Source organism: Trachemys scripta, chromosome 11, assembly GCF_013100865.1.
Source record: "Trachemys scripta elegans isolate TJP31775 chromosome 11, CAS_Tse_1.0, whole genome shotgun sequence".
Classification (NCBI taxonomy): domain Eukaryota; kingdom Metazoa; phylum Chordata; order Testudines; family Emydidae; genus Trachemys; species Trachemys scripta.
Window position 1 is genome coordinate 71,472,085 of NC_048308.1, and position 20,938 is coordinate 71,493,022.

Here is a 20,938-nt window from a genome sequence, read left to right on the forward strand (position 1 = left end):
TCTGAATTGCTCACTATTCTCTTCTAAATACTCCAGTGGTTGAGTAATGCAAAGCTTTAGCTACTCCATTTGGTCTAATGCAGAACAGCTTAAGTAGTCATTTCTTTTCCCATTGAATAGCATTTTTTTTTAAATTTAGTAACTCTGACACTTGGGTCATGAATTAGTAGTGTGTGAGGAAATTTTAGGTGCATATTTAGAACTGAAATTTCACTTAATGTGAATAATTTTGATGTAACGGTTCCTAGCTCTGAAAATTAGCCAGACTGAGTAAACAACTTCCACCTGCATTTTAGAAATTGTAATCTTTATGTAGAGTTTTCATAAAGATGTATGCAGTACTGCCAACTCCAAATGTTCAGTTATCTTGTCAGCCTACAAAAGTCATACACTATACTTAAAAAGCATGAAATTAAAGCAAACAAACCTGGGAGTTCTTTAGATTTGCCCTCTGGTTTTGATCTTTAGCATTCACAATTTCAAGTTCTTCTCTGCAACAATTAGGGCTAGAAACTTACTTAATGAGTTAAATTCATTACTTTAATGAATTAAAAAAAAAAGAATGGTGGGATTCTCTCATAAGAATTCTAAGCTGTGGCTTTAAGAAAAACACAAAACATTGAAAGACTCAATAAAATTGTGAGTGCAAGCAAAATTGTGCATAGTATTGTTCATATTCATTATTTCTCTCTCAGAAGCTTTCTGGGTAGGGAATCCATATACAGCTGACTACTCTAGTATTAACTATTTCTTTAAGGTTTGGATTGTGATCATACACTGTATTTGATAAAAAATTCCTATATATCATAATGGATTTAAGCTAGATTTGGTTGAATAGTCTAATTTGAGGCTAAATTCTAACGCTCACTGGTATGAAATCAATACAGATTCTCCAGATTTACCCCAATATAACAGAGATCAGACTTTAGCCCTAAATGAATTATCTTTTCAGTAGATTCAGAATTACATAACATGAAAAACCAAATTGTGAGAAATGTATTGCCACCTGTTTGAGATATAGTTATCATGCAGATTTCATACTGTTTACAGTGAATATGATGAAGCATACCTATAGTCCCCTTGGAGCAGAGGCTTTGTCTATTAAATCTAAGGTCTGGTCTACACTGGGGGGAAGGTGGGGGCGAGCTAAGTCAGTCTAAGTTATGCAACTTCAGCTATGAAAATAGCGTAGCTGAAGTCGACGTACTTAGAGCTATTTACCGCGATGTCTTCACTGCGGTAGGTCGACTATTGATGCTCCCTCGTCGACTCCGCCTATGCTTCTCGCTCTGGTGGAATACCGGAGTTGATAGGAGAGCACTTGGCGGTCGATTTATCGCGTCTTCACTAGATGCAGTAAATCGATCCCTGCTGGATCGAGCGCTCCGGAGGCAAGTGTAGATATGCCCTTAACTGTTGTTTTGATGGAAATAGTAAATTGGCTCCTTCACAACCACAGTACATGTTGTTTCTGAAGATGAGTTGTGCATGATCTAGCTGTTACAATTTTTGTTTTCTACTGCTTACTTTTTTGTGTGGATATTTTCATTAGTCCATTGCATCCTGAGACTTCTGGCAGGCTCTCAAAGATATGTGCTCTAGGAATCTTGCTGTGATTATAGCCTTGTTCTATCTTGGGAGAAAAAAATTTCCGTGATGGTGGCGGGGGAAATCCCATATTTAGAAAAATCTATTGTCTGTCTGTGCTTAACATACATTATACATTTGTATGTGTTTTCCAGGTTAGTATTTATGTATAGAGATATTTGATAACATTGGAGGTCTGTCATTACTCCGCCGAATTCTAAAGTTCTAGTCTCCACTGTAGATGGCCATCAGAGAATTCTCATAGAGCTGTGAACAGAATCTGTTGAACAGATTTCATATTTGGAAGAGATCATAAGGGAAACATTAGACCAAACTTCTTCTCAAATGATTTCCCCCCGTCTGCTATAATGCACATTTTATGGCTCAATGTGAACCAATAGTTTTTGGAAATTGAGTGAATTAGTTGAACATTAGTAAATGTATCTTCAATCTTTAAAAAAAGAATCTGAATGCTTTTGTTCAGATTTTGGACTCTAGGAAACTGAATATTAGTTTCAAACTTTAAAATTTCTTTCCCTTGCTTTCAAACCATTAATGTTCATATAGCATTAGGTCTAACTTTAGTACCCGAAAATTCATACTTAAATGCTGACACAATTCTAAACTCCCCCTTTTACGTCTGGCCATAAAATACCTAAACTGATGCATTATATCACAAACTCAAATTAAGAGCATCCATGCTAAACAAAATCTATTATAAAACCATATAGTATGGTACAACTTTGACTACAGATCAGACCTTGGGGAGAGCTGTTGTATGGTGAGCTTGTTTGAAAATCTGCCCCATATTTTCTCTCTCTCTCTCTCTCTCTCTCTCTCTCCATTCTTGTATGGCCCATGTTGTAGAGTATCTGAGAACCTCTCATGAGTAAAAATGACATTAGTGGTGTCTCTCTCTCTCGCTCCCCCTTTCTACTGACAAAGGCAGGGTTTTTGTGTTTTTTGTTTTGTGGTATATTTGGTTTTGGAATCTTTCTCTTTTTCATGTATGAAAGTGATGGTGCCATTGCAGGAACAACTGCGATTTTTGACTATTTTAAAGGGTAATACTTACAGACCTTAGCAGGTCTTGGAACCACAGCAGAGTGAATTGTAAATACAAATATAATATATAAAATAACCATTCAAACCTATCTAACAGAAGTGTTCTCAGACTTTTCCATAGGATGGTCCTTATTTTAATACAGAGACTGGCTCATGGCCATCTCTCCGGCCAGTAATGGTTGGAGAGATGGGCCACATTGCATCCCTATGCCAACTATTGCAATTGCTTACATATTTAATGTATTATAGCTGTCTTTTAATGGTTACAGTTAATAACCAAGAAGAGGAATGAGCACTGTGAACCATCACTTGTTTCCTAGGCCAACAGATTGGGAGCCACTGATCTAACCGAATAAACTGTAAAGATAGCCAGTTGTTTAATTACATATTTCACTCCCACACTTGAAGATAGTGTTACAGTCAGCATGGATTTATCAGGAACAAATCATGTCAAACCAACCTGATAGCTTTGTTTGACAGGGTGACAAGCCTTGTGGATAGCGGGTAAGCGGTAGATGTGGTATATCTTGACTTTAGTAAGGCTTTTGATACTGTCTCGCATGACCTTCTCATAAACAAACTAGGGAAATGCAAGCTAGAAGGAGCTACTATAAGGTCGGTGCATAACTGGTTGGAAAGCCGTTCCTAGAGAGTAGTTATCAGTGTTTCGCATAATGAGTGGGGTCCTGTAGAAATCAATTCTGGGTCCGGTTCTGTTGAATATCTTCATCAATGATTTAGAAAATGGCATAGAGAGTACACTTATAAAGTTTGTGGACGATACCAAGCTGGGAGGGGTTGCACGTGCTTTGGAGGATAGGATGAACATTTAAAATGATCTGGACAAATCTGGAGAAATGGTCTGATGTAAATAGGATGAAATTCAATAAGGACAGATGCAAAGAACTCCACTTAGGAAGGAACAATCAGTTGCACGCATACAAAATGGGAAATGACTGCTACGAAGGAGTACTGCGGAAAGGGATCTGGGAGATTGTGGAATCGCCATCATTGGAGATATTTAATAGCAGGTTAGATAAACACCTGTCAGGGATGGTCTAGACAATACTTAGTCCTGTCATGATGGCAGGGGACTGGACTAGATGACCTCTTGAGGTCCCTGCCAGTCCTGTGATTCTATGACTACATGTTTACATGTTATACACAGTCTTTAAATTAGAATCAGCCATACAAACATCTCCTGTTGTAAGTGGTTCACAAATGGCCACTGAACTCCAACAAGAGATTCTTAGATTCATCTAGCTTTGTGATGATGCCTGCATTTGAAACAGGATGCTATCTGTATGCTGCAGGTAGTGGCAAACAACTGTGTGTGAAACTACAGTGTGTAATGGTCTGTCATTTTCACAAGCCTGATATTCTATGGGAAATTTGCTACAGTATGTTCCAGGGCACAGACAAGGTTCTAGTGGTGGCTATTTTCCTATTTTGTGCTTCTGGATCTGGAGAGGAATGTGGGGGAGTGGAAAAAAAATGGAGCAGGGAAAAAAGACAGGAAGGAAAACAATAAGAATGGCGGGAGTAAGTTGTAGGATGAAAAATAGTATTTCCAGCAATCTGACCTTTTGCTGAAATAGCATCCACTTTAATAAAAAAAAAAAAAAAGTCGTCTGCATAGTGTGAATATGTGGGCAGGTTTAAAACAAACAAAAGGAAGTATTTTTTCACACAACCTGTGGAACTCCTTGCCAGAGGCTGTTGTGAAGGCCAAGAATATAACAGGGTTCAAAAAAGAACTAGATAAATTTATGGAGGATAAGTACATCAATGGCTATTAGCCAGGATGGGCAGGGATGGTGTCCCTAGCCTCTGTTTGCCAGAAGCTGGGACTGGGCGATGGGATGGGTCACTTGATTACCTGTTCTGTTCATTTCCTCTGGGGCACCTGGGTTTGGCCACTGTGGGAAGATAGCATACCGGGCTAGATGGACCTTTGGTCTGACCCAGTACAGCCGATCTTATGTTCCTATATGGGAAACCCCTAGGAACAGCTAGGTGCTGCAGAAAGTGGTTTTGGTGATTCATTAGCTAGAACACTCTTCTGAGTCTGTAATGCTTGGTGCTAGATAATTACTTTTTGCTCATGTAAATTCCCACAATACCTTCATCTGGAGACTCTCTCTATATATATATAATACAAGTAACTTCATGTGCTAAACTACATTTTTGTGTGGTAAACAATTGCTACATTCCATCTTGGAAGTGGCTGCATTTCACTGACAGTGTCAATCATGTCATCTCTGTTCCTGTGTATAGTTTGGATATCAGCTTATGTGAAACACCTTTTTGACCTGCTCGAGTCACAGGTCAAATTTAGGCAAATTGAAAACTTTGCTTACAAAAAAAATATCCAGCATATCTCTATTCCCAGATAGTCACTCACACTATGGCCTTGTGCAAAATCTGTCTGTCTTCCCTGTCTTAATTTTCATACTGTAATTTACTTTCAGCTTCAACGGTTTCTCCTTCCAAACGTTCCTCCAAAATAGTCTCTGCTCCCTTGCAGAGTGAGCTATTTTTGAAGGGATGGATAAGCGCTTGCTTTTCCCAGACAAAGCCTTGCTTTTGACAAATGTCTAAACAGTTCTGGCAGTGGAGCACCTCAGCCTAAGCCAAGCTTCCACCCTCTTCAGAGGCTTATCTCCGAACAGATGCTACGCTGTACAAAGGGGCATGATGTGGCATTCCTAGGTATCCATCTGCTTTAGAACCCCTGCATTAGCTGCTAGTACGCTGAGGCCTTGGCTACACTTGCGGATTCACAGAGTGTAGTCGCGCCGCCAGCACTGCGAGAGCTCTCTCGCAGCGCTGCAAGTACTCCACCTCTCCGAGGGGAATAGCTTGCAGCGCTGCGAGCGAGCGTGCAGTGCTGCAGGTGCTGATTACACTGGCGCTTTACAGCGCTGCACTCGGGGGGGAGTGTTTTTTCACACCCCTGAGCGCAGCAAGTGCAGCGCTGTGAATTGCCAGTGTAGCCAAGGCCTAAGCTGTGTTTAGTGCTTCTCTGTTACGCTACAGTTTGTCCTCCTTGGAAAGGGAGTTTTCTTGGGACCTCTCCTATCTTCACCTGACATTTGAATTTTTCCCGTTTCCTTGTAAATTTTTGGCCACAACTATGTCCCACAAAATAGATTTCATTTAGCAGTTTGCATTAAGTATGTAATAATATTAATACCCTACCTAGCTCTTATCTTGAGAGCTTTTCATCTTTAGATTTCAAAGCACTTTAAAAAGATCAGTATCCTCTCCTTTTGTTGATGGGGAAACTGAGGCATCAGGAAGGAAGTTACTTAGGCAGCATCACCCATCAGAAGAGTGAAAGTCAGGAATTGACCTCAGGTCTCCAGTCTAGTGCTCTGTGCACTAGGTTTCCCATTCCAGAAGCAGATTAATATGAGTTTCTCACCTAGTGTGCAGCTCCTATGATGTGAAACTGTGGGTCCTCTTTAGGGTTGCCAGGTGTCAGGTTTTCGACTGGAATGCCTGGTCGAAAAGGGACCCTGGTGGCTCCAGTCACCACCGTTAAAAGTCTGGTTGGAGGGGCCGGCAGGCTCCCTACCCAGCTCCGCACAGCCTCCTGGAAACAGCGACATGTCCCTTTGCTCCTAGGCGTAGGCATGGCCAGATGGGCTCCACAGGCTGCCCGAGCACCAGCTCCGCAACGCCCATTGGTTAGGAACTGCAGCCAATGGGAGCTGCGGGGGTCGATGCCAGTGGGTGGCGGCAGTGTGCACTGCACAGAGCCGCCTGGCCATTGTCCTTGCACCTAGGAGCCGGAGGGACATGTTGATGCCTCCGGGGAGACGCCAGAGGTAAACGCTGCCCAGAGCCCACACCCCTCATCTCCTCCTGTACCCCAACCACATACCCCAGCCCTGAGCCCCCTCCCGCACCCAAACTCCTTTCCCGAGCCTGCACTCCCTACCCCACCCCAGAGCCCCCTTCCGCATTCTGAACCCCTTTTTTCTGGCCCCAGCCTGGAACCCGCATCCCCAGCCCAGAGCCAGTACCATCTCTCACACCCCAATCCCATGCCTCAGCCTGGAGACCCCTCCCACACTCCGAACCCCTTGGCTCCACCCTCCAGCCCTCTCCTACACCCCAAACCGTTCATCCCGGCCCCACCCCTGAGCCCGCACCCCAACTGCTTGCCCAGCCTGGACTTCTCCCACCCCCGCACCATGAACCTCTCATTTCTGGGCCCACCCCAGAGCCCTCACCCCCTCCTGTACCCCAAATCCCTGCCCCAGCCCAGTGAAAATGAGCAAGTAAGTGAGGGTTGGGGAAAGCAAGTGATGGAGGAGGGATGGAGTGAGAAGGGGCAGGGCAAGAGTGTTTGGTTTTGTGCAATTAGAAAGTTGGCAACCCTGTGGTATCCAGATCACTCCTCTGTACTGGTTGTGCTAAACAATTCAAATCCCATTTATACCCTGGAATGGCCAAGGCCATTAGTTGTCCATGGCTACTTCAGCGTTCATGTTAATGACTCTTCCAGGTTAGCTGATGCCTTCATCACTGCCTTGACAATCATGGGACCCTCTTAACTGGCTTTTGGTTGAATTTAGAAGTTAAAAGATTCTGTTCCTGCTCCCCCAACTGCAAGCTCTGCTGTTCACTCAAGAATCTATCTGTAAATCACCTTGTGTTCTTACCTTCTTATTTATCACTACCAGTAACTCTGACTTCCGTTATGTATAGCCAAGGTGTAGAGAGACAAGGTGGGTGAAGTAATATCTCTTTTTGGGACCAATTTCAGTTGGTGAGGATCAAACTTTCAAGCCACACAGAGCTCTTCTTCAGGTCTGGGAAAGGAGGTATTCCCAGCCTCGCAGCAAAATGCAAGGTGGAACAGATTGTTTAATGTAAGTAGTTAGCACATATTGTAACAGCCCATTCAAGGTAGAGTGGCCAGTTAACATCTCTGCAATCATAGGACAAAAAAATGATTTGTATGTTGGATTGCTGTAATAAGCCAAAAATCCAGTGACTCTGTTCAGTCCATGATTTTTAGTGTCTAGCAGAGTAATGCATTTAAGTTCCCAGGCTCCTTTTTTTGAAAGTGTGGAGGTTTCCTTTGAGGATGAGGACTGATAGGTCAGCTCTGGGTGGTCCGTTACAACAGCAGTTCTCAACCAGCGGTCAGGGGCTCCCTCAGGGGGCCACAAGCAGGTTTCAGGGGGGACACCAAGCAGGATCAGTGTTAGACTTGCTGGGGCCCAGGGCAGAAAGCCGAAGTCCCACTGCGTGGCTGAGCCCGGGGCCCTGAGCCCTGCCACCTGGGGCTGAAGCAGAAGCCTGAGTAACTTAGCTTCACATGGACCTCTGGGCAAATGTCCTGCTTGCTACCCCCTAACACCGGCCCTCGCTTTTATACGCAGAAAACAAGTTATTGTGGCACAGGTGGGCCATAGAGTTTTTACAGCATGTTTGGGGGGCCTCAGAAAGAAAAAGGTTGAGAACCCCTGCCTTACAATATGTGCTAATTACTTACGCTAAACAATCTGTTCCACCTTGCAGTTTGCTGTGAGGCTGGGAGTACCTCCTTTCCCAGACCTGAAGAAGAGCTTTGTGTGGCTCAAAAGCTTGGCTCTCTCACCAACAGAAGTTGGTCCAATAAAAGATTGTCACCCACCTTGTCTCTCTAATATCCAGGGACTGACGTGGCTCGAACTACACTGCATACAACAGTTGAGGTGTGCAATTCTATTTTAGCAAGTTTTCCTAGAGCCCAATGTCCCACTTACTGGCTTGCTGTTGGCTAAAAACATTATTAACCCAGTTTATTTGGGAGACTTTCCCTGGTGCAGACTTGAAAAGAGATCAAGAGAGCTCATGTGCAGTTTGTTGATAATACCACGCATCATATTCCTTGCTATACATGTTTTCGGATAACACAGGTCTTTTCAAAAAGAGAGAGGGCACGTTTTGCTTTTAAAACAGGTTTCCATCTCAGTGAGTGAATAAATTGACATACCTAGGTTGTGTGTCCTTTTATAATATGAAATATAAAAGAGATGGTGTTTTTGATTCAGGTATTGTGGTTCTAGAAAGTCTTCTAAAAGCCAAAGCTAAATTCACTATTGAACGGGGAATAGGCTGATCACCTTTTGTTTTGTTTGTTTGTTTTGCAGTTGATGTGAACACAGCACTGCCCTTGCAAGTTGCACCAACTTCAGTCCCCATGGATCTCCGCTTGGACCACCAGTTTTCCATGCCAGTGACGGAACCTACACTCCGAGAACAGCAGCTCCAGCAGGAACTCCTGGCTCTCAAACAAAAACAACAAATTCAGAGACAAATCCTTATAGCCGAGTTCCAGAGGCAGCATGAGCAACTCTCCCGTCAGCATGAGGCCCAGCTACATGAACATATAAAAGTAAGTGATTGAAACAGCTGTGAGCGGTGGGTAGAAATACTAATTTAAAAAAAAATGCTCTAAATGTAGGCAGACTTGTTTGAAAGGTGAAGAAGCAATGAGACTGGTAACCCCTGTTTAGAGAACCATATCTGTAGGTTTGATACAGAGAACCAAGTACCAAAATTTTAACAATGAGAGATTAAATTTAGATTCCAGTCTTCTAGGTCCTTATCTAGGCACCTAAATAAGTGGCCTGACTTTCAAAAGTGCTGAACTGCCCAACTACTCCCATCAACTCACTTATATAGAGGCCTGTGGATTTAGGAGCCTGCATTTAGGATTTCATTTTTGAAAAATCTTGGCCGTAAGTGTGAGGTTGAGGGAAAATATTTTGTATGTGATATTATTCCAAATTCATTCTCACCTGATGGATGCTTTATATAGCCAATATTTGTAACATTCTGTAGGAAAGTTAAACGAAGGGTTGGGTTTGAATGTAAACATCTGAGGCCTTGGCTACACTTGCAGCTGTACAGCACTGTGAGGTAAACCTGTCTTCGTACAGCTGAGTAGGGAAAAGCACTGCAGTCTGTCCACACTGCCAGCTGCCAGCACAGTGGTGTGGCCACACTTGCAACATTTGCAGCTGTGTTGGGAGCAGTGCATTATGGGCAGCTATCCCAGCATTCATATGGCTGCAACATGCTTTTCAAAACGGGGGGGTGGATTGTGACAGGAAGTCTGGGGGAGAGAGAGTGCTTTTTGGAACATGTCAGCTTTCTATTTTGCAAGTTCCGAACTCCCGGCCCCCTGCTCATTCATTTACTCATTCAAAGCAAGCTGCAAATTGTTTGCTTTTCTCTGTGGTACGAGCTTTGAAACCGGCACTTCCACATTCCTGCAGCCGGTCACAACAATGGAGAGGATTTGCCACTTGATAAGGTGATTAGTACAGCACTGCAAGCGTTTACACTCACACCCGTGAGTCGTAGCCACTCCGCTGCAGCTGTTATTCCTCTCGGAGATGTGGAGTACCTGCAGCGGTGTACCCAGGGAGATACAGCGCTGCAAGTGGCCTGCCAGTGTGGATGGGGAGTGAGTTACAGCGCTGGGGGAGGCTTTACAGCGCTGTAACTTGCAAGTGTAGCCAAGGCCTGAGATTGGGATATTAGAGTCTATAGGTCTTGGCTACACTGGCGCTGTACAGCGCTGCAATTTGCTGCGCTCAGGGGTGTGAAAACGTCCCCCCCTGAGCGCAGCGAGTGCAGTGCTGTAAAGTGCCAGTGTAATCAAAGCCTGTAGCGCTGCAAGCTATTCCCCTCAGATAGGTGGAGTACTTACAGAGCTGCAAGCTATTCCCCTCAGAGAGCTCTTGCAGCGCTGGCGGCGCGGCTACACTCGCGCTTCACAGCGCTGCCGCGGCAGCACTGGGAAGTCCTGAGTGTAGCCAAGGCCATAATCAGGGGTAGTCATTGCAGTGTATCTTCCTATGGCTTGTAAACTCTTTGAGGCAGGGACGGTGTGCACTTTGGTATTTGAGCAAAGCCTAGCACAAATATGGTGCTTTTATAATGGTGGATCATATTGCCTATTAACTGCAGAGGAAACTCAGCCTGAGTAAGGAGTGCTGAATAGAGGAGCATTAATTAATTTGATTAATGTTACAAATTTGGTGTTAGAATGGAGTGCACTTGTTGTCCAGTGCACATCTGCAAGTTATAAAGCAGTCCTCTGGATATTATCTTCTCCAGAGCAGCACAAAAGCACATGCAGGGTTGGGAAGAGGAAGGGGGAGAGGGTGTGTGTGTGTGGGGGGGTTGACTTTCAATATTAAGTGCACATTAACCTCTGCCCTAATGTTTTCAACTGCTCTGTCAAACAGAATGAAAGCTAACATAACAAATGGAAGTAGGAGGTACAGTTTGGAAGATTGCTGTTGCACAGTGAAAATGTTAAACATTATATAAATATTCAGAGTAACAGAGTATTGCTATGGTAACATCAGTTTTCAGAATTGCGAATGTGCTTTCCTCTCAAAGGGGGGTTAGAACTGCACAGGATACATAGTGCTGATGTAACATTAAAAAGTGATTGCACCTTGAATCTTATATAACTTTTTTATATGTAACCTTTCTTTTTAAAGGTTAAGTGCTATATTATATTTACAGACTTTCTAAACAGTAGAAAAGACCTATGTTAATGACTGTCCATTGTAACATAATTGACTTAAGTTGTCTTAATACTTAAGAAACTGAAGATTTAGTTCCAGCTATTGTGTGGATCATCAGCACTGTGCATGCGTTTGTGTGGTTTTAAGAACGTAATCTCTTTAGGGCAGGGACTGTCATTTACCATGTGTATGTACCATGTCTAGCACAGTAGGGCCTAATCTGGGTGTTTGTTGCCTTTGGGTGTTACCACAATGTAAATGTTAAATATTGGTACTGTCAGTAACACAGTACTGACCTTCAGCACAGACTTAAATTGTAGTCCGGGTTTCTGAGCATGAAAAATGCTGTTCATTCTGAACTGTACAAAAGGTATGGTGGTTGTCAGGTGAGGAGACATTCCTGCTAGTAACTTAATTATAAGGCCATTAATAATAATATTAAAAACAACATATCACATGGAACCTCCAAAATTAATGTACATGTTGAGTGTATCTTGGAAAAGTGCATAGTCTGGTTTGTATAAAAGTTGTGTTTATGACTTCAATAAAAGTCTACATTATAAAGAAAAATTGAGCACAGATTGAAAAAGCTAGTTCATTTAAACCAAACTATACTAATGTCATAATCATTATTTGCAGCTTTGGCACATTTTTATTGCATTTATTTATTGTTAATTATTTATTGTTAATAATTCAACCTACATTTAAAAATACTTGATATTTAATAAAATGACTGGGTGAATTAACCTTGGAAAACTGGCAGCTGTATTTATTCCAACCACCATTAAAGTTATCAGAGTTTTCATTCAAGAGCTTGAATGAAACACACAACCTCATGCTTGATCTCTGCCCAAAGATAGCGGTAGTGCTTGCAATTTATTTTTATTATTGTTGAGCTGTTTTGGAGCATAGGACATGGGGGGGGGAAATGCTCATCCCATTATTTTTTTAAAATAAAGCAAACAAATAACCTTGCAGCCGAAACAGGGAAGCTAGCTGTGAGCTGAAAGGTAAAACTTGGCATAGAAATAGCCCTGATTGAAGGGCTAGTGCCCTTCCTTTTTTCAGAGGAAATAAGTTTTGATTTGAAAATCAGATGATCAGCATGTGCAAGAGAGTTCTGTTAAACTTGTAGTGTGTAAGGATGGGTCTGCTCTCCATGTGTGTGCATGACTATATCTTCAGCTGCATAATGAAAGTTCTAGTCAGGTATATTGCTGCTAATTATATGACATCTGTGGCTGGAGGAAGGATAAATGGAGACCTTGAAGTGTGAGCATGTTGTGGAAATATCAGCGAGTGCTTTCTAAACAGATAGTTTCAAAGATGTATGGGAGAGGACTGTCTTCCCTGATCACTTTAGAAGTACTGCAAGAGTTACTCTGGAGAGAGCTGCCATGGGATTTGCATGTAGATTATTGCAAGCCAGCAGTCTCTCAAAGTCCTTCAAAATGAAGTGTTTTCTGAAAAATAAAGCCAAACTACCAACCAATACCAGATAGAGATTCCCTTTATGACCCTTCCTATTTGCTCTAGTGACTGAACCTTTTGCACTGTAGACATATCTGATTCATGGCATGACGGTTAGGAGTTCTTAGGGTTACCATATTTTGAGTGTCCAAAAAGAGGACACTCCACGGGGCCCTGGCCCTGCCCCCAGCCGCGCCCACGCCCCCAGCCCCAACTCCGCCCCTTCCCCAAAGTCCCCGCCCCAACTCCGCCCCCTCCCCTGCTTCCCGCGAACATTTGATTCGCGGGAAGCCTGAAGCAGGTAAGGGGGCAGGGTGGGGGGAGGAGGCGCGGCCCAGTCTGGCGCGCCCCCCCCCCCGGCGTCTCCAGCCTGGGTCAGCTCGGGCCCTGGGGTGCTGGCCCCGGGCCAGCCCCCAGCCGAGCACCCCTGGCTCAGCACCCCCGGCCCGGTCCCGGCCCAGCACCGCCGGCCCCGCATGTCCCGATTTTCCCAGACGTGTCCGGCTTTTTGGGATTTCCCCCCGGATGGGGATTTGAAGTCCCAAAAGCCGGACATGTCCGAGAAAATCCGGACCTATGGTAACCCTAGGAGTTCTGAGCATAAGTTAGCATTGTTTGCTATGAGTATGTCTGCACTGTGAGCTGGAAGTGTACGTTCCAGTTTGAGTGGACATACCCACAGTAGCTCTGATTGAGCTAGTACTCTAAAAAGAGAGTGGCTATGGGGGGCAGAGGCTAGCCATTCTGAATTCGTACCTGTCCGAGATACTAAGCATGTATTTGGGTGGCTAGCCCTTCCCACTGCTTGCACCACTGCGGCATCTCTCTGTGTTTAGCATGCTAGCTCTATCAGTAGGTATGTCCATTTGAGCTGGAATTTATACTTCCAGCTCAAAATGGAGATATATCCTATGTTGTATGGTATCCTATTATTCAAGAGATTATGGAATTGTAGACGTCTCTGTTAGGGGGCTTATTCCTTCATCCTTTCACTTCTCGCATGGTCCTTCTCGCATGAACAGAGAGCAACAATACCCAAAGTCCAAAGGCGCAAACAGTTCGATGTTTATTGGGGTGAACTTCCAGCAAGCATGATTCCAGTTTCCTTCCTCAGTGTCCCCCTTCCCAGCTCTGACACCACAGAGCCATCCCTGTTCCCATTCCCCCCTCCCCCCGACTTCCTGATTGACTGCAGACTATGGCCTTGGCTACACTGGCGCTGTACAGCGCGGCAACTTGCTGCGCTCAGGGGTGTGAAAACGCTCCTCCCCTCCCGGGCGCAGCAAGTGCAGCGCTGTAAAGCGCCACTGTAATCAGCGGCTGCAGCGCTGCAAGCTACTCCCTTTGGAGAGGTGGAGTACATACAGCGCTGCGAGAGCGCTCTCGCAGCGCTGGCGGCGCGACTACACTTGCGCTTCACAGCGCTGTGAATTCCCAAATGTAGCCAAGGCCTAAATAGTAAAACTTGAGTTCTGCTTAGCTATACCTTAACCAATCATGTTACTAAAATTTACCTAACCAATCCTAACATATTGTAACATGATTAGCTAACCAATTATATTCCACCACCTTAATTAATTTACACCAAGCAAAATTAATTATACAGCAGACAGAAACAATTACAGATCCAGACAGAGACCATGCAAATAAACATACAAAACAATACAGAAGTGAGGATTTCACAACTACATCTATACAGACATAAGGGTTTTCGAGCTGTGCCTATTGATAATAGGGTTACCATACGTCCGGATTTTCCCAGACATGTCCGGCTTTTTGGGCCTCAAATCCCCGTCCGGGGGGAAATCCCCAAAAGCCGGACATGTCCGGGAAAATTGGGACATGCGGTGCTGGGCTGGGGGCTGCGGGCTGGGCTGGGGGCTGCGGGCCGGGCCGGCGGTGCTGGGCCAGGGGCTGGCCCGAGGCCGGCACCCCAGGGCCCGAGCCGACCCAGGCTGGAGACGCCGGGGGGGCCAGACTGGGCTGCGCCTCCTCCCCCCACCCTGCCCCCTTACCTGCTTCAGGCTTCCCGCGAATCAAATGTTCGCGGGAAGCAGGGGAGGGGGCGGAGTTGGGGCGGGGACTTTGGGGAAGGGGTGGAGTTGGGGTGGGGGCGTGGGCGGGGCTGGGGGTGGGGCCGGGGCCCCATGGAGTGTCCTCTTTTTGGACACTCAAAATATGGTAACCCTAATTGATAAGTGAGTTCTTACCAGACAGAAAACTATCACACTAACTTTCCTTTTACGTATTGTAGGCTCTTCCCTTTATCTGGAGGTGAGAGATCGGATCACCTTCCTAACAGCCCCAGATTGCCATATTTCAATTTGACTAAATAGGGCCTCAGACTGTCACAGTGAGAGATACAGATAGACAATGATTTTGATTCTTTTATACCTCTATAACTAGTTAAGTGATAAGAATACACCTAAATTCTTAAAGTATAGGCCAGACAGGCTTGAATATCTTATAGGCCTGACAGGCTTGAATATTTATACCTTAACAGTCTCTATTTTCAACATGTTTAATGTTAGAGTAAAACCTCAACAAGCTAGTTCAGAGATCCTTAAATTGTTCCATAGCTCGGAGGTTAGAGCATTAGCCTCCTAAATTAGGGTCTTCAGTTCAAATCTCCATTGGACCTTGTGGAAACTTTTGTTTAAGTGTCTTGTTGGTATAGCAGAATGGTTCTTCACAGAGGGTGTGAAAGATCCCAGAATCAAACGCTGACAGGCTGCCTTGGTGCGGGTGATGTTTCAAGTAAAAATAAGGCAAAGGTTATTATCAGAAAGGATTATTAACCATTGGAACAGATTACTAAAGCATGTGTTGATTTCTCCATCACTTGTACTCATTAAACCAAGACGTCTTTCTAAAAGATAGACAAGTAGTTCAGCCACAAGTCATTGAACTGGATGTAGGATGTTATTGCAGGAGATCAGACAAGATGATCATAATAGTGACTTCTGGCCTTAAAATCTACGCCATTTCAATGGAGCAAGCAGAGCATGAGATACCTGCTCATTCACATCATCTGCCACATCATCCTACTTTTGGTGTCAATTTTATCACTTTCTTAATTCAGCTTAACAGACACATTTAGCAATTGTCTCTTTCCTGGATTTGCAAGATAATATGAATGCAAATAATGTTTTTGCAGAGGATCTTCTTTATCATTCAGACTCTTCCTATTCTTCTATCCATGAGACAAAAGAAATGTTTCAGTCAATGTAATACAGCATAGGCCTTAAAAATGAAAATTAAAAAGCTATATTAGTTTTTTTAAAGAAGGAAGGCTGGCCATGCCCAAACTTATTAGGCTCACTTGCATAATTTTTAGAGAGACCAAGACAAACATTGGATCAATACAGAATGGGAAGATTTTGATATCACTCTGGATTGTGTTCTGCTGAGGTAAAAGGTCTCCTCAAATTGGACCACATGCATGTGTTAAGTTAATCCTTCTGTATGGGACAAAGTAAGAGTCAGCCCTGCCTATTTCCTGCTTATTCCCAGGAATACAACATTTTCTCACCTTCCACTTGGGAATTAAGAATTACCAAGTAGACTCTTGTAGAAGGTTGGACTTTGGACTGTGGGGTCTCTCTATTCAATGCTGGAAAAAGTGCTGGATCTGAATGATTTACAAAATATGTTGAAATTAGATGAAAGGTCTGTTTTTCCAACCTTCAGCTTAGGTGTTATGTTTCTAACTGCACAGAAGTGGAGGGCTTGAAGAGACCACAAACAGAAGCAGAAACAGTAAGAAAGGGTTCCTGTTCACACTTAACTTAGGTTTTTCGTGACTTTTAGGTTCTATTAGTGCAGGGGTTCTGAGCCGCCCCCTCCCCCCCCAACATGCTATAAAAACTCCAGGGCCCACCTGTGTCACAATAACGGGTTTTCTGCATATAAAAGCCAGGGCTGGAGTTAGGGGCTAGCAAGCAGGGCAATTGCCTGGGGCCTCATGCCACAGGAGCCCCTGCAAGGCTACATTGCTCAGGCTTTGGCTTCGGCTTCAGCCCTCGGGTAGCAGGGCTCAGGGCCTGGGCTTCAACCCCATGTGGCAGGGCTTTGACTTTCTGCCCTGTGCCCCATGAGTCTAATGCTGTCCCTGCTTGGCAGCTCCCCTGAAACCTGCTCGCAATCCTCCCAGGGTGCCTCGGACCCCTGGTTGAGAACCACTGTATTAGTGGAACTAAGAGCAGATACCTTTCCTAACCTGCCACATAGACACACTGTGTGGATTCCAGATTTGCTTCTTCCTTGGGGTTTGGCTTTTGTTGACCCAGAACACAAGCACTGTCACATATTGCAATCTTATCACCAGTCTTGTGATATTTAGTGATTTTTCTGAAAGACCCAGCTCCTGAAATCAGGATAGCTCAGTGGTTTGAGCATTGGCCTGCTAACCCCAGGGCTGTGAGTTCAATGCTTGGGGGGCCCATTTAGGGATCTGGGGGCAAAAATCTGTCTGGGGATTGGTCCTGCTTTGGGGTTGGACTAGATGTGACCTCCTGAGGTCCCTTCCAACACTGATATTCTATAAATTCTATATTATTACATGGGAGTCTCAGCTTTCAGTTAAATTGGCAACATGAACTGTAGTTTCAAAAACTAGGGGGCAAATAAAGACAAATAAAGAATAGATCCTTTTCTCCAAAGAGCCACTCCCCCCCCCCACACACACACATTGTAGTGAGGCAATAAGTTGCCTGTCTGGGTAAATCAGCAAAGCCCACTTAACCCTGTGCCAGCAGGATCAACGACTACTAATAGGATTCAGTATTTAAAGCAAACACTACCAGTCTATTGCAGGAAGTTTAGAAATATTACCAGAAAAACTGTGCATATTAAACATTATGGTGGCACATCCTATGGATTGACCGAAAAAGCACTTATTTGACTGATTATGTAATTATGCAGATAGGAAGTTTTCAATAAAAATATAATTGGATAAACTGAAAATACCTTCTTCTGTTCTAGAAGACTGGGTAACTAATTAGTTTTATTTTATTTTTGACTATTATGCCAGATGCAGGTACAAAATACACTTTTTAAAAATAACTAAGCATGGATTTACTCAGGAAATGAAGCCTTTGAAATATCTTAGGGAAAAACACTCATTTTGAATGGACAAATGTTTAAATATTATAAAGCTTGTAATACAGACAGGCAGAAATCCATGAAATTATGTTGCATATCTTTCTGTGCAGGGAGGAAATAATCATGGCTTTGAATCTACTTTTGAGGTTTTCTTTCCAGTTTTCAAGTTAACTATATTCAGAAGTACATTTTAGTATTTCATGTAATTTTATTTTCTGTAAGTAATAACTACTGAGCTGTGGCCGTCCTGAAAATAACGATGGGCTGGATTAAGTCCTCCTAGCTGGTCATGAATTCCCCCAAAATGATCAAGGTCTCCAGTATTATTCATTCTGTTGTACCCTGTGGGTGTGTTAGGACACTATCTTTTGGAGTGGGGAAAGTGCTTCTGCTTTCCTGTATGATATTTGTGACATAAGAATCTACAATTTATTAATTTAGCTCTCCTGTGCTTTTCATTAAATTAAATGACAGGCATATTAGTGAGTGAATGTATGTGTATACTTACTGCTTATATGTCTCTTTGGGTATAGGGGCAATAATATCCACATGCCTCTCTGCTGTATTTTATCTAGTTATGCCTTAGATCAGGGGTGGCCAACCTGTGGTTCTAGAGCCGCATGCGGCTCTTCAGAAGCTAATATACGGCTCCTTGTATAGGCACCGACTCTGGGGCTGGAGCTACAGGCGCCAACTTTCCAATGTGCTGGGGGGTGCTCACTGCTCAACCCCTGGCTCTGCCACAGCCCCTGCCCCCATTCCACCCCTTCCCACCCCCTCCCCTGAGCCTGCTGTGACTTTGCTCATCCCTCCTCCCCCTCAGAGCCTCCTGTACACCACAAAACAGCTAATTGGGCGGTGTGGGAAGAGATGGGGAGGCGCTGATCGGCAGCGCTGCTGGTGGTTGGGAGCGGGGGGCGGGGAGTTGATGGGGGGCTGCTGACTGTGGCTCTTTGGCAATATACATTGGTAAATTCTGGCTCCTTCTCAGGCTCAGGTTGGCCGCCCCGGCCTTAGAGTATTACAAGCCTTTGCAGGCAAGAACTTTGCTTAGCATATTTTGGATACTGCAAAGCACAGTGTACAATTACAGTAGTACATAAATAATAGATATTTCTTTACATGTTTGTATTGGCAAGTAATGTAACTTAAAATAGCTTTGCACTATTGCCCTTGTAGCTGGTAAGCAGTTTCAGTGCCAACAGATAGTGAATGGCTAAGCATTAACCATAGTAAATATTATATAGGTGTATACGGATATACCTAGAGAACTAAATACATGTTGGATAGATTTCTTAAGTAGCTTTTTATAAGTTGAAAATTGGAGGATACCATGTCTTTTAAAAGAAATATATACAGTACCATTACTATGAATTTACAGCAAATAGTTCTGTAAATATTTAAAAGGGACATGTTAACTTGAGTTCTAGTCATTTCAAAAAGTAGTTCCTGAGCCCCCTCCTGTCAATTTCTGTGGTTTGGCAATCACATTTTCCATTTTTCTGTCAAATGTGTTTCTCTCTGCTATTGCTGTGTGAAAGACCTGCACAAAACAGGGGGAAAAATGACTGACACTAAAAGCCAGAGAGACATGGACTATACACAAAATGCTGTTAAAAATACAGCCTGAACAAATGGGGAGGGAGGGGAGATAAGAGATCTTTTTGTCTCTAATAAATCACTTTATAGTAATTTTAGGTGTTCTTTTTAACAAGAATTGGTTTAAAAAAGTATTTATAGAAGTGATTTTTTTTTTCTTTTCATTTTAAAATTGACAGTGCCCCTTTAAGTCTCAACACTCAACCTTTTCCAGAACATGACTCCATGTTACAGCCTAAGAGTCTCAGGCCCATCCTCGGATCTAGCCATAAAGGAAAGGAGTGTGGTTGTGAAACCTCCTGGATATATTCATGACCCCTTCCTTCCTCCCCCCAGCTGACAATTTGTTGCTTTAATGCAAAACAGTGGCAGCAGCTGATTGCTTTTAAAGTATTTCATCTCAGCTCTCTGGAAGAATTGGTCTCTGCATAAGTCCAGCCAATACAAAGATCATGAAAACTAGAGGACTAGAATCTGAAAGAAATAATATTTGTGGTGGGAAAGTAGAATGGGTGCAGTTAAGGAGTTCTGCTTACCAGGGAAGCAAGATCACTGCATACGCAGAGTAATGAGAAAACCCAAACATGTTTAGAGAAAAGAAACTCAGTCTTATGAAGGCTTCACACCATATGGAAATATAGAAAACTGTCTTTCACAACTACCGTGAAGCTTCACAAATTGCTAAAACTTGACATCTGAAAGCAGTTCAAGAAAGCAAGTTAAAGGCTGTTCTCTACTGATGGCTCCTGAGGCTGCTGAGAACTTGCTGCAGAGAGAAATGTTTGTATCTGTAAAGTGATGGTAAATGGATACATTAAGGAGATGGCTTATCCACATAAACATGCTTTGCGAGCTGTGTAACAACATTTGTAATCCTCACTAATCTACTTCACTAAACACAAACAACCAAACCATAAGAATAACAGGAATTTGAATGGGGACTTGGGGCCCAATCCAGCTCTCCATGAAATCAGAGTCTTTCCACTAACTCCAATGGAAATTTTGTTGAGACTTTGTCTATGAAGGATGTGGTGCTGAACTTTTCACTTTTCAGTCTCCAGTTCCAATCCAAACTTGATTGGTAGTGACCCAAAGCTGTTGCCGTTTACATTTTAATCAGTGGCCTAAGTGATATGATTGAGGAGTCTGTCTAGTTTTAGGACACAGGTGTTTATCCTACAAAACCCACCACAGTTAGCACTAACTTATGTATGTATTGGTGGGCTTACCAGAGGACTGAATGGACATTGCTTCTCTTATACTTTCTCCCATACAGCTGGGCTCTCCAGGTCAGGATTCAGGCACTTTGGTAGCACAATATCAGGAAGCTGGCACAGTCTCTGTCCACGCGGCACTGTATCTGGTTTTTGGATATGCTGAGGACTTTGCTTTTAGGCGCTATTAGACTGGCACTAAATGAAATGCACAAAACTGTTGTTTTAATGGTTGGACAGAAGATATTATGGGAGAGAGACAGGTAAACATCTACAAGTCAGGAAATTGCATGTGCAACTGTAACTTTGCCTTCTTGTGTGTACACATTGTGATGAAAGTTTCAGTTGCAT

General features: G+C 43.6%; 1 protein-coding gene across 4 annotated transcripts in view; it reads left to right on the forward strand.

Moving 5' to 3' along the window:
- The first annotated feature begins 8,805 nt into the window (after positions 1-8,805).
- The window catches only part of HDAC4 (histone deacetylase 4), a 192,495-nt gene continuing 180,362 nt past the window's right edge, over positions 8,806-20,938 (forward strand). For all 4 annotated transcript variants that reach the window (XM_034785241.1, XM_034785240.1, XM_034785242.1 and 1 more), the window contains exon 1: positions 8,806-9,049. In XM_034785241.1, the coding sequence (XP_034641132.1) occupies positions 8,855-9,049 (195 nt within the window). In that variant the 5' untranslated portion in view covers positions 8,806-8,854. The remainder of the gene's footprint in view (positions 9,050-20,938) is intronic.